The sequence below is a fragment of the Myotis davidii genome, unplaced genomic scaffold, assembly GCF_000327345.1.
Source record: "Myotis davidii unplaced genomic scaffold, ASM32734v1 scaffold1439, whole genome shotgun sequence".
Taxonomy (NCBI): domain Eukaryota; kingdom Metazoa; phylum Chordata; class Mammalia; order Chiroptera; family Vespertilionidae; genus Myotis; species Myotis davidii.
In genome coordinates this window covers 1,208,746-1,218,999 of record NW_006292342.1, presented here as the reverse complement: position 1 = coordinate 1,218,999, position 10,254 = coordinate 1,208,746, and the positions used below count along the sequence as shown (strand labels likewise).

General features: G+C 56.1%; 1 protein-coding gene across 1 annotated transcript in view; it reads left to right on the top strand.

Annotated features, from left to right (window-relative positions):
* DOCK6 (dedicator of cytokinesis 6) overlaps positions 1-10,254 on the top strand; it is a 39,763-nt gene that overhangs the window by 26,139 nt on the left and 3,370 nt on the right. The window contains exons 25-40 of the mRNA XM_015565360.1: positions 20-199; positions 888-1,027; positions 1,114-1,283; positions 3,074-3,234; positions 3,384-3,566; positions 4,151-4,277; positions 4,601-4,685; positions 4,821-4,917; positions 5,051-5,185; positions 5,504-5,656; positions 5,796-5,954; positions 6,085-6,185; positions 7,214-7,406; positions 7,498-7,641; positions 9,706-9,837; positions 9,924-9,938. Of these exons, the coding sequence (XP_015420846.1) occupies positions 20-199; positions 888-1,027; positions 1,114-1,283; positions 3,074-3,234; positions 3,384-3,566; positions 4,151-4,277; positions 4,601-4,685; positions 4,821-4,917; positions 5,051-5,185; positions 5,504-5,656; positions 5,796-5,954; positions 6,085-6,185; positions 7,214-7,406; positions 7,498-7,641; positions 9,706-9,837; positions 9,924-9,938 (2,175 nt within the window). The remainder of the gene's footprint in view (positions 1-19; positions 200-887; positions 1,028-1,113; positions 1,284-3,073; positions 3,235-3,383; positions 3,567-4,150; positions 4,278-4,600; positions 4,686-4,820; positions 4,918-5,050; positions 5,186-5,503; positions 5,657-5,795; positions 5,955-6,084; positions 6,186-7,213; positions 7,407-7,497; positions 7,642-9,705; positions 9,838-9,923; positions 9,939-10,254) is intronic.

Sequence of the window (10,254 nt, the reverse complement as noted above, 5' to 3'; positions counted from 1 at the left end):
ATGTTGCCCACTGGCCCCTCTCCGGCAGGTGGCCACGCGGCTGCAGTCGGCCCCCAACCCAGTGGCGCTGCTGACCCTACGCATGGACTTCACCCGCATCCTGTGCAGCCACGAGCACTATGTGACCCTCAACCTCCCCTGCTGCCCCCTGTCGCCCCCGGCCTCGCCCTCACCCTCCGTGTCCTCCACCACCTCGCAGGTGGGCCGGCCTCACTTCTGGCTCCTCCCTTGACCTATGACCTCTCACCTTCAACCTATCTTCTGGGGCTCCCCTCCTCTTTGTCCTTTTCAGGGTGGGCCACTGTCCGGGGGACAGACCATCCCCTTACCTCTGACCCTTCACCTCTGACCCCTCATGCCCGGCACGTTCCTAGGGACCAGGTTCTAATTTCTCCCCCCTGAATCTTAACTCACAGACCTGCCTTCCATCTGCTGTTTCTCAGACCTCTGACCTTTCTTTTTTAAAATATATTTTATTGATTTCTTACAGAGAGGAAGGGAGAGGGGTAGAGAGTCAGAAACATGGATGAGAGAGAAACATCGATCAGCTGCCTCCTGCACACCCCCCACTGGGGACACGCCCGCAACCAAGGCACATGCCCCTGATGGAATCAAACCCGGGACCCTTCAGTCCACAGGCCGACGCTCCATCCACTGAGCCAAACCGGTCAGGGCTAGACCTCTGACTTTTTACCCCGTTCCCTCCACCTCACAGGTTCACCCCATTCTCCTACCTCTGACCCTGCACTGTGCTCACTGTCGCCTCCAGATAATTCCAGTCTCTCACCTGTTAACCTTAACTTCAGATGAGTTCATCCTAGCCCCTCCCTCTGCCCCCTGACCCCTGGTGACGTCCTGCTTCCTCCCGCTCCCTTCGCCCTCTGCAGAGCTCCACCTTCTCCAGCCAAGCCCCCGACCCCAAGGTGGTCAGCATGTTTGAGCTGAGTGGGCCGTTCCGACAGCAGCACTTCCTGGCTGGGCTCCTGCTGACGGAGCTGGCGCTGGCCCTGGAGCCTGAGGCCGAGGGGTGAGCACAGGCCCTGTTTGGCTCCCGTGGGTGGGAAGGTCCAGGCACTATGTCTACTCTCTCCTGAGCACCTCACGACTCCACAGGGCATCCCAGCTGCACAAGAAGGTCATCAGTGCCCTCCACAGCCTGCTCTGTGGCCATGACGTTGACCCCCGTTACGCTGAGGCCACGGTAAAGGCCCGGGTGGCCGAGCTGTACCTGCCGCTGCTGTCGATCGTCCGGGACACGCTGCCACGGCTGCATGATTTCGCGGGTCAGTGGGCCAGGCCGTCGGAGTCACACAATCCAGGGGCTCGATTGACACATAAGGCTCAGGTTGGGGAAGGTGGGAGAGCACAGTTAGGAGTAAAAACATGGCGTTAGGGTCCATAGATTGGGTTCAAGTGCTGGTGCAGGGCCCTGGCAAGCCATTAACCTCTGAGCCTCAGGCTTCTCGCCTGTAAAATGGGGACAGTGGTGACACTAACTACTTCCTATAGTTACGTAAAAATTTGCAGAGCTTTAGCACTGGGACATTGTCAGCCCACAATCGATGGGAGATATGATTATAACATTTATTAGGTTCTGAGAAGAGAGGATGTGAGGAGGGAAGGTGGGGAACATTGGGGCCAGAGGCAATTGCATCCCTGAATTCAGTCATTCACTCATAGCACATTCACTGGCACTACTTAGGGACATGTACCCAGTGGTGGGAAGCACAGACTGGGGATTTGTGGATTGGTCCCCTCCATCATGGGGAGGAAATTCTTGGTCTTTATTTCTAACTTTTTTATCTGCCTTTTTTTCTTCTTTCTTTCTGGGACTTAAGTTACACGTATGTTGGACCTTTGGGTCATGTCACATGTGCCTGCTACGTTCTGTTCCGTTTCCCATTCTTTTTTCTCTCTGTGCTTCACTTGGGAAATTTTCTGTTCACCTGTCTTTGAGTTCACTACTTCTGTCTTCTGCTGTGTCCAGACTTCTGTTAGCCCCAACTATTGAGTTCTGAATTTCAGGTGTTAGATTTTGCAGTAGGAAGATGTCTATTTTATTTTATTTTTGTAGATTTCAATTCTCTGTTGAAATTCTCCATGTTCTTACCCATTTTAGTCCATCTTTCCCACTGCTTTTTATTTTAAGAACTGCGTTTGCTTTTGGTCATCGACCTGCCTCCTTCTGCTGTCTCTTCTCTCTTATCAATCCGTTCCCTGCCTTTTCACATACCTTGTAGCTTTTTATCGTATTTTGAACATTGTATATAAAAGAACCACCAGGACTGGAGCAATGTCATTTTTCCCTAGTGAGGTTTCCTCTTCCCCTCTCCCGCAGATGAGTTAAGGGGTTGATCACCTCAATCCAGCTGGGCTGGAGTGATAGTGAGGATCACTTGACCTTTTGTTTCAAGAATCTCTAGGGTGAGACCTATCTGTTGGCTGCTCCTCTCTCTGGTGAGACTTTTTGGGGGAAAGGGGGAGGGGAAGGGCTGCTCTTATAAGATCGTAGATTTTTAGAACCAGACCATTTAGATTAAAATCAGCTTTACTATGTACCAACCTACTGCGTGACCCCAGGCAAGTAACCACCTCTACAGAGAGGTTAACCTCAGTTCCCTCATCTACAAAGTCGGAATGATGAAAGTCCTTCTCTCATCAGTGTGTTTTTTTAAGATCCGTAGTTAATATTGTTTAAGTTAGACTAGCACCTGGCACATAGGAGATGCTGTGTCAGTGCCAATTGATGCTATAACAATAGCAGCAGCCTATGTTGTTGTTGTCATCACCACCATCATCTTCACAGTTACCGCTCCTGTGGGCCAGGCCGTGTCCTGAGTGTTGAGCATTTAGCAGTGGCCAGAGTAGATATAGTCCCTGCCTCTGTGGACACAATGAATGTACCTGCTTACAAGTACAATAAGTGAGCTCTGGGAGCAGATAGCTGGAGACTGGTCTGGGGGTGGTATCAAGGAGGGCTTCCATGAGGAGGTGACCTGTGAGCTGAAATTTGAGGCAGAGGGACAGCACTTACCAGGACTCCTTCTTCTCTCCCCCCTGCTCCCACCCCCAGAGGGCCCGGGTCAACGGTCAAGGCTGGCTTCCATGCTCGATTCAGACACAGAAGGGGAAGGGGACTTTGGAGGCACCATCAACCCCTCCGTGGCCATGGCCATTGCCGGTGGGCCCCTGGCCCCTGGCTCCCGGGCCAGCGTCTCCCAGGGCTCAGCGACTGTGAGTATGGGGCCGGTCTCTAGAGACACTATCCCACCTGGTAATAGAAGTTATGTCACGAGATTCAAATCAGCCAGTTCTCGTCTTATTTGGAGAAAGTGAACATCAACTCTGTCCCTTCTGAGCCCCTGTCCCCACTCTGGCCCCAGGGCTCTCGCTCCGGCTGCCCTCTCTCTGCTGAGTCCAGCCGGACCCTGCTGGTGTGTGTGCTGTGGGTGCTGAAGAATGCAGAGCCAGCCCTCCTGCAGCACTGGACTGCCGACCTGTCCCTCCCTCAGCTGGGTCGTCTCTTGGACCTGCTGTACCTCTGCCTGGCTGCCTTCGAGTACAAGGTTTGGGGCGCGGGCAGGGGATGGGAGGGTAGGAGGCAGGCCGAGTATGCGTACAGAGCCCTCGGTGCTGTGGTCTGGGCACGAAGGGGTGGACTGTCCTCGTGCCCCAGTTCTTGAGGGTAAAGGGGTGGACTGTTTCTGTGCTGAGTCCCAGGAAAAAGGGAGGATTGTTCTCATGAATAGAATTTGGAAGGTGCTGAGAGTTGGCAGTAAAGCAGAGAGCTGTGGCCCTAACCGGTTTGGCTCAGTGGACAGAGCATCGGCCTGCGGACTGAAGGGTCCCAGGTTCGATTCCGGTCAAGGGCATGTACCTGGGTTGCGGGCACATCCCCAGTAGGGAGTGTGCAGGAGGCCGCTGATCGATGTTTCTCTCTCATCGATGTTCCTAACTCTTTATCCCTCTCCCTTCCTCTCTGTAAAAAATCAATAAAATATATTTTTTTAAAAAAGAAGAAGAAGAAGAGAGCTGTGTCTTTAAGCACAGGGTCCCAGAGGTCGGAAAGGGCCAGGAGAAGCGGGACCGGGTTAGCCCAGGGCCCATGGGAAAGGGCAGTTAGCCTGGAACCCGTTCTTTGACCTCCCAGGGGAAAAAGGCCTTTGAGCGCATCAACAGCCTCACATTCAAGAAGTCACTGGACATGAAGGCTCGACTGGAGGAGGCCATCTTGGGCACCATTGGAGCACGACAAGAGATGGTGCGACGGAGCCGTGGTGAGAGGGAGATGGACCCCACGCCCGTCCCCACCAGCTGTTCTCACCCTGTGTCCGAGGGGCCCCCAGTGGGCCCGTCCCTCCCTCTCTGTCCGACTCACTTTTCCCAGAAATCCATGCATCCTCCCCATGCACATGGGTATCCGTGTCCCCATCTGTTCTCACAAGTCATTCAGGCCTAACTGCGTCCACTCGGCCAGCACCCGTACCACCCCGTGTCCTCACAGGTTAGCCCACCTGGGTATCTTGGTGCCTGTGTGTTTCTCAGTCATGTGTGTCCTTACGTTTTTGCACGTCTGTGAACATGTGCCTGCCCGTCTCAGAGAGGAGCCCGTTTGGGAACCAGGAGAACGTGCGCTGGCGGAAGAGCATCACACACTGGAAGCAAACCTCGGACCGCGTGGACAAGTAGGTGCTGGCCAGAAGTAGACCAGTTTCCAGAGAACTGGCACCGCAGACGCCCGGGGAGCAGGGGGGAGGAGCTGAGCCGCAGGGTAGGGTCTGGCTTCCAGGGGCTCCCCAACCCCCTCCTCTCTCCTTCAGGACCAAGGATGAAATGGAGCAGGAGGCCTTGGTGGAAGGGAACCTGGCCACCGAGGTGAGCCTGGTAGTTCTGGACACGCTGGAGATCATCGTGCAGGTGAGGCTGGACCCAGCGTCCTCCTGACCTCTGACCCGCCCCCATGCCTTGGGACCTCGGACTCCAGAACCCCTCTCCGTGCCTGATTCCACGACCAAGCCAGTCCCTAACCGCGGGGTTTCTGACCCCGCAGACGGTGATGCTGTCCGAGGCCCGGGAGAGTGTCTTGGGTGCGGTGCTGAAGGTGGTGCTGTACAGCCTGGGCAGCTCCCAGAGTGCCCTCTTCCTGCAGCATGGCCTGGCCACCCAGCGGGCCCTGGTGTCCAAGGTGAGCCCCACTCGGCAGCTGCGGCTCTTAGCGTCACAGTGACTGCCGCTCGCTGAGCACCTAGTGTGCGTTCAGCAGCTCCATGAGCAGACACTCCTCGGCCACAGTTGGCAGAGGGGAGAACCGAGGAGGGGGTGGCAAAGGCACTCACCCAGTGTCACACCGCCAGGACCTAGTCCGGGTTTGACTCCCACGCCTGCTGCGCATGGCCAAGGAGGCAGAGCACAGACAGGCGCCCCCGCCCCAGTCCCCACGAGGGACCCTCTGATCGGGCATGGGGAGGGGCTGACCAGTGTCCGTCTTGGCCCTGGGGGGCAGTTCCCAGAGCTGCTGTTCGAGGAGGACACAGAGCTGTGCGCCGACCTCTGCTTGCGGCTCCTGCGACACTGCGGCAGCCGCATCAGCACCATCCGCACGCACGCCAGCGCCTCCCTCTACCTCCTCATGCGCCAGAACTTCGAGATCGGCAACGTAAGTGGGGGCGGCCACCCGGGGGTGGGGGGTGGTAGATGGAGGGTGGGCAGGGAGAGGGGTGAAGTGAGCCTGTCGAACAGGCCCTGGTGGGAGGGTCCGAGGCCCCCCGGTGAGCCCTCCCCCTCTGCCCCCACAGAACTTTGCCCGTGTGAAGATGCAGGTGACCATGTCACTGTCGTCCCTGGTGGGGACCACGCAGAGCTTCAGCGAGGAGCACCTGCGACGGTCACTCAAGACCATCCTCACCTACGCCGAGGAGGACGTGGGGCTGCGAGACAGCACTTTCGCCGAGCAGGTGACCCCGCCAGGCCCCGCCCTGTCCACAACGACCAGGCTCACCTCGGTTGCCAGGGTCTTTGCCTTGGAGTCCTGACCCCACCGCCTTGGCCCTGTCACTTCCCAATGAGGCGCACTTCCCATTCCAGGTCCAGGACCTGATGTTCAACCTGCACATGATCCTGACGGACACGGTGAAGATGAAGGAGCACCAGGAGGACCCCGAGATGCTCATTGACCTCATGTACAGGTGAGGAGAGCTCGGGGGACCTTCAGCCCTTCGCCCTCAGGCCGATGAGTAGATACATGAGAAAGCGAGGGGGGAGCAGGTGAACATGCAGGTGACAAGAGGGACAAGTAAGGAGGGACGGGGGAGGGCCAGGAGAGCGGGCAGATGGGGAAATCAGGTGAGTGAGAGGACAGGTAAGCAGACAGGTGAGGCTACAAGTCAGGTGAGGCTCATAAATGAACCGATGAGGAGGGGGCCCGATGGACCTACAGAACAAGGACAAGAGGGGACGGGTGGGAGAAACAGGTGAAGTGTAAGCAGCGGGTGGAGGGGTGACAGATCAGGGGGGTAAGTAAACTGGAGGAGAGGTAAGGGGTATTTAGTGAGAAATTGGAGAGTGGGAGGCGGAGAAGCAGGTGATGCAGGTAGGGAAGTTAGGGGCCATGAGGAGGGACGGCCTGGGAAGGTAGGTGACATGGTGCATGTGCGAGGGGATCAGTGAGTGGGGTGTGGCAGAGTAGACGGATGAGCAGAAGGGCAAGTGAGAGAAGGACACTTGGGGGTTTGGTGAAAGGATGGACAGTGACGATTGGGTAAGGGAGGAGACAGGTGAATAGAGGAAGAGGGGAGATGATGGGCAGGCAAATGGGAAGACAGGTGAGAGGTTGGACAGGCAAGGGAATAGGCGAGGGACTGGACAGGTGAGACAGAAGGGGGATGGACAGGTGGGTTAAGGGATCGGGGGATGATTAGGTGAAAGGATGGAAGGTAGGACAGGTAAGGAAACAGGTAAGAAGATAGACTGGTGACGCGGGGACAGGAGAATGGATGGACAGGTGAGACGGGTCAGGGGATGGATAGGTGAGGAGACAGGTGAAGGGAGGAAATAGGTGACTGGATGGACAGGTGAACGGAGTACAGGTGAGGAGATTGGCTGGTCGTGGGGCAGATGCGTGGGGTAACAACTGAAGGAGTGGGCAGGTGAGAGGCAGGCGGGCGGGCAGGGTGAGTCGCCATCCTCCTCACATCCCCCCTCACCTGGGCACCAGGATTGCCCGGGGCTACCAGGGCTCCCCGGACCTGCGGCTGACGTGGCTGCAGAACATGGCGGGGAAGCACGCAGAGCTGGGCAACCACGCGGAGGCCGCACAGTGCATGGTGCACGCGGCCGCGCTGGTGGCGGAGTACCTGGCCCTGCTGGAGGACAGCCGCTACCTGCCCGTGGGCTGCGTTTCCTTCCAAGTGAGTGGTCAGAGAGGGAGGGGTGGTGGGCCAGCGCAGGGGTGGCACCTGTGCGGCAGGGACCAGGCCCTGACACCACTTCCCACCCCAGAACATCTCATCCAACGTGCTGGAGGAGTCTGCTATCTCCGACGACATCCTGTCGCCTGATGAGGAGGGCTTTTGCTCCGGGAAGCACTTCACGGAGCTGGGGCTGGTGGGGCTGCTGGAGCAGGCGGCCGCCTACTTCACCATGGTGAGGCTGGGGCTGCCGCAGGGCTCTGGGCTCGGGCTCGGGCTGGGTGGCATCATCGATGTGCTGATGGCCCTATACTTGCTCCCGGTTACTTGAGGGGAAGCTAGGGGATTTGCAGAGGAGAATGGGGACCCTCAAAGGCCTCCATGACCTGCCTTTCTCTCTGTTAAACCCATGACATGCAGGCTGGATAGCGTAAGCCTGTAACACATTCAGCTAGTATTAAAACCTTTTTTAGTAGAGAACATTTCGGTGCTCGCTTCGGCAGCATATACACTAAAATTGGAACGATACAGAGAAGATTAGTATGTCCATCCCCCACCAAGAAAGAGAGGGAAACTCCAAGCACACATAAAAGAAGAAAGTTGTACCCCCACCAACCCCTCACCCAGCGCTCAAATTCATCAACCACCTGTATTTACCGTCTTGTTTCATCGCCTCTTTACCTCCAGCTTTTTGGGGTTTTCTTTTTTGTTGTTGTTTTTTCTTGTGTTTTTTTAGCTTTGTCAAAACAAGGCCACCAAAAATTAGGTTGCCTCCAAAAAAAAAAAAATGGGAGAGAGAGAGGATCTTTTTTTGAGTTTTTGTGGGACTTTTTGACATCTGAAAAAAACAAGATCCCAGTTTTCACAAATTGATGAAACAGAACGTGATCATTCGGGTTTATAAACCTTTGATACTCAGTGTGGTCAGAGGACCAGCAGTGCGGCCATCGCCCAGGGCTTGCTAAGAACGCAGAGTCCCGGGCCACCCAACTCTCTGAGCCCTGCACTGTAACAAGGTCTCAGATTCTTGTGCACTTTAGAGTCGGAGAAATTCCGGCTTAAAACCAATCTGATATCACAGCGTCACACCCATGAGTACCTGTGTGCAACTCCCACTGAGAAAGTCCCTTTTACACAACTTTTATCCCGCATGACGAAGTTAACAGGAATTCTTTTTTATTTTTTAATCCTCACCCGTGGATATGTTTCTTATTGATTGTAGACAGGAAGGGAGGGGAGAGGAGAGAGAGAGAGAGACATCGATGTGAAAGAGAAACATTCATGGGTTGCTTCCTGTACACACCCAAACAGGGACCCATCCCGCAACCTGAGTATGTGCCCTGATCAGGAATCGAACCCACAACCTTTTGGTGTAACCAACTGAGTCACCCAGCCAGGACATGCATTCCTTGATAAGCTGGTGCCTGGGCATGTCACCCAGCCAGGACATGCATTCCTTGATAAGTTGGTGCCTGGGCATTTATTTTTTGTTGTTGTAAAGGAGTTTCTCCTCCAGCTTGCTTGCTTGTGCGAAAGCAATTTGTTTTTCTGCATTTCGCTTGTTGGAGATGGGAACTGTTCCAAAGGTTTTCTCGCCTGCCCGGGGCTGCTTGCTTGACCTGTTCCTCAGTTCCTGCGCTTCTGGGAACTGATAGTTACATCTGGGGCCCCACTCAGTTTCAGGGTCAGGTTGCCCAGCGAGATTTCTTTCCTGTGGGGCCAGCCCTCCTACTGATGTTGCTGTCATTATTGTCACTTTGCTTGAGTCTCACAAAGGCCTCATGAGGGGAAGAAGCCGGAAGGTAGACATAGACCTTCTGATAGCCAACATCCAGGGCACCTGCTGTATGCCAGGCTTGATGTTGGCACCAGCTAGGGATAAGGGGCACCCATGAGTGGTCATTACCATGTGCCAGAAGGCAGTGGTCAGAGGCCAGGTGGGCTGGTGTTCGGGTCCTGACCTTGGGGAGCGTCTCTGAGGTTCAGTGTCCCTTCTGAGGAATTGGGGGGGGGCGGGGCAGGAATTCCTCCTCCCACCAATGAAGGAACATGGGTAAAGTGTAGATGTACACAGTGCCTTGTCCATAGTAATCATGGTGGAGACCACAGCGGGGTATGTAGGGGCCAAGTGGAAAGGCTGATGCCCCATCGGGTGGGGGTGGTCAGGGTAGGCTTCCTGGAGGAGGTGGTGGAGGATGGGGCCTTGGAAGGTGGGTCAGAGCACAGAAGGGAGGGCTGTTCCAGGCAGGAGAGGGCCAGGGAGGGTGCTGGGAATCCTGACCTGCTCACCCCACCCCAGGGTGGGCTCTATGAGGCGGTGAACGAGGTGTACAAGAACTTGATCCCCATACTGGAAGCCCACCGTGACTACAAGAAGCTGGCTGCTGTGCATGGCAAACTGCAGGAGGCCTTCACCAAGATTATGCACCAGGTTGGCCCATGGTGCCCTCCCAGACCCTGCCCTTGGCCCCACCCCACCTTCCCAGGCTAAACTCTTGACTCTTCTCTTCCCCACAGAGCTCTGGCTGGGAGGTAAGTCGGCTTGCTGGCCATCTGCCTCTGGGGCCCCCAAGAGGCTAGCAGCAGTGGTCATGGACAGCCACCAGGGGGCGCCGGAGGAGCATGGCTGCCGGGGCACAGGCGTGGGGACTCAGTGGGCAATGACATACCCCACTGCTTCCCCCCAGACGCCCCCTCCCTTCCCCAAATCTCCAGGGCAGCCTGTGACTCACCCAGCTGGGAGCTCTCCAGAGACACCCCTCCCTTGGGCAGGGCCTGCTCAGTCACGGCCTGCGAGGGGGCTCTGACTCTCTTTCTTTTTCTCTTTGTCTCTTTGTGTCTCTTCTCT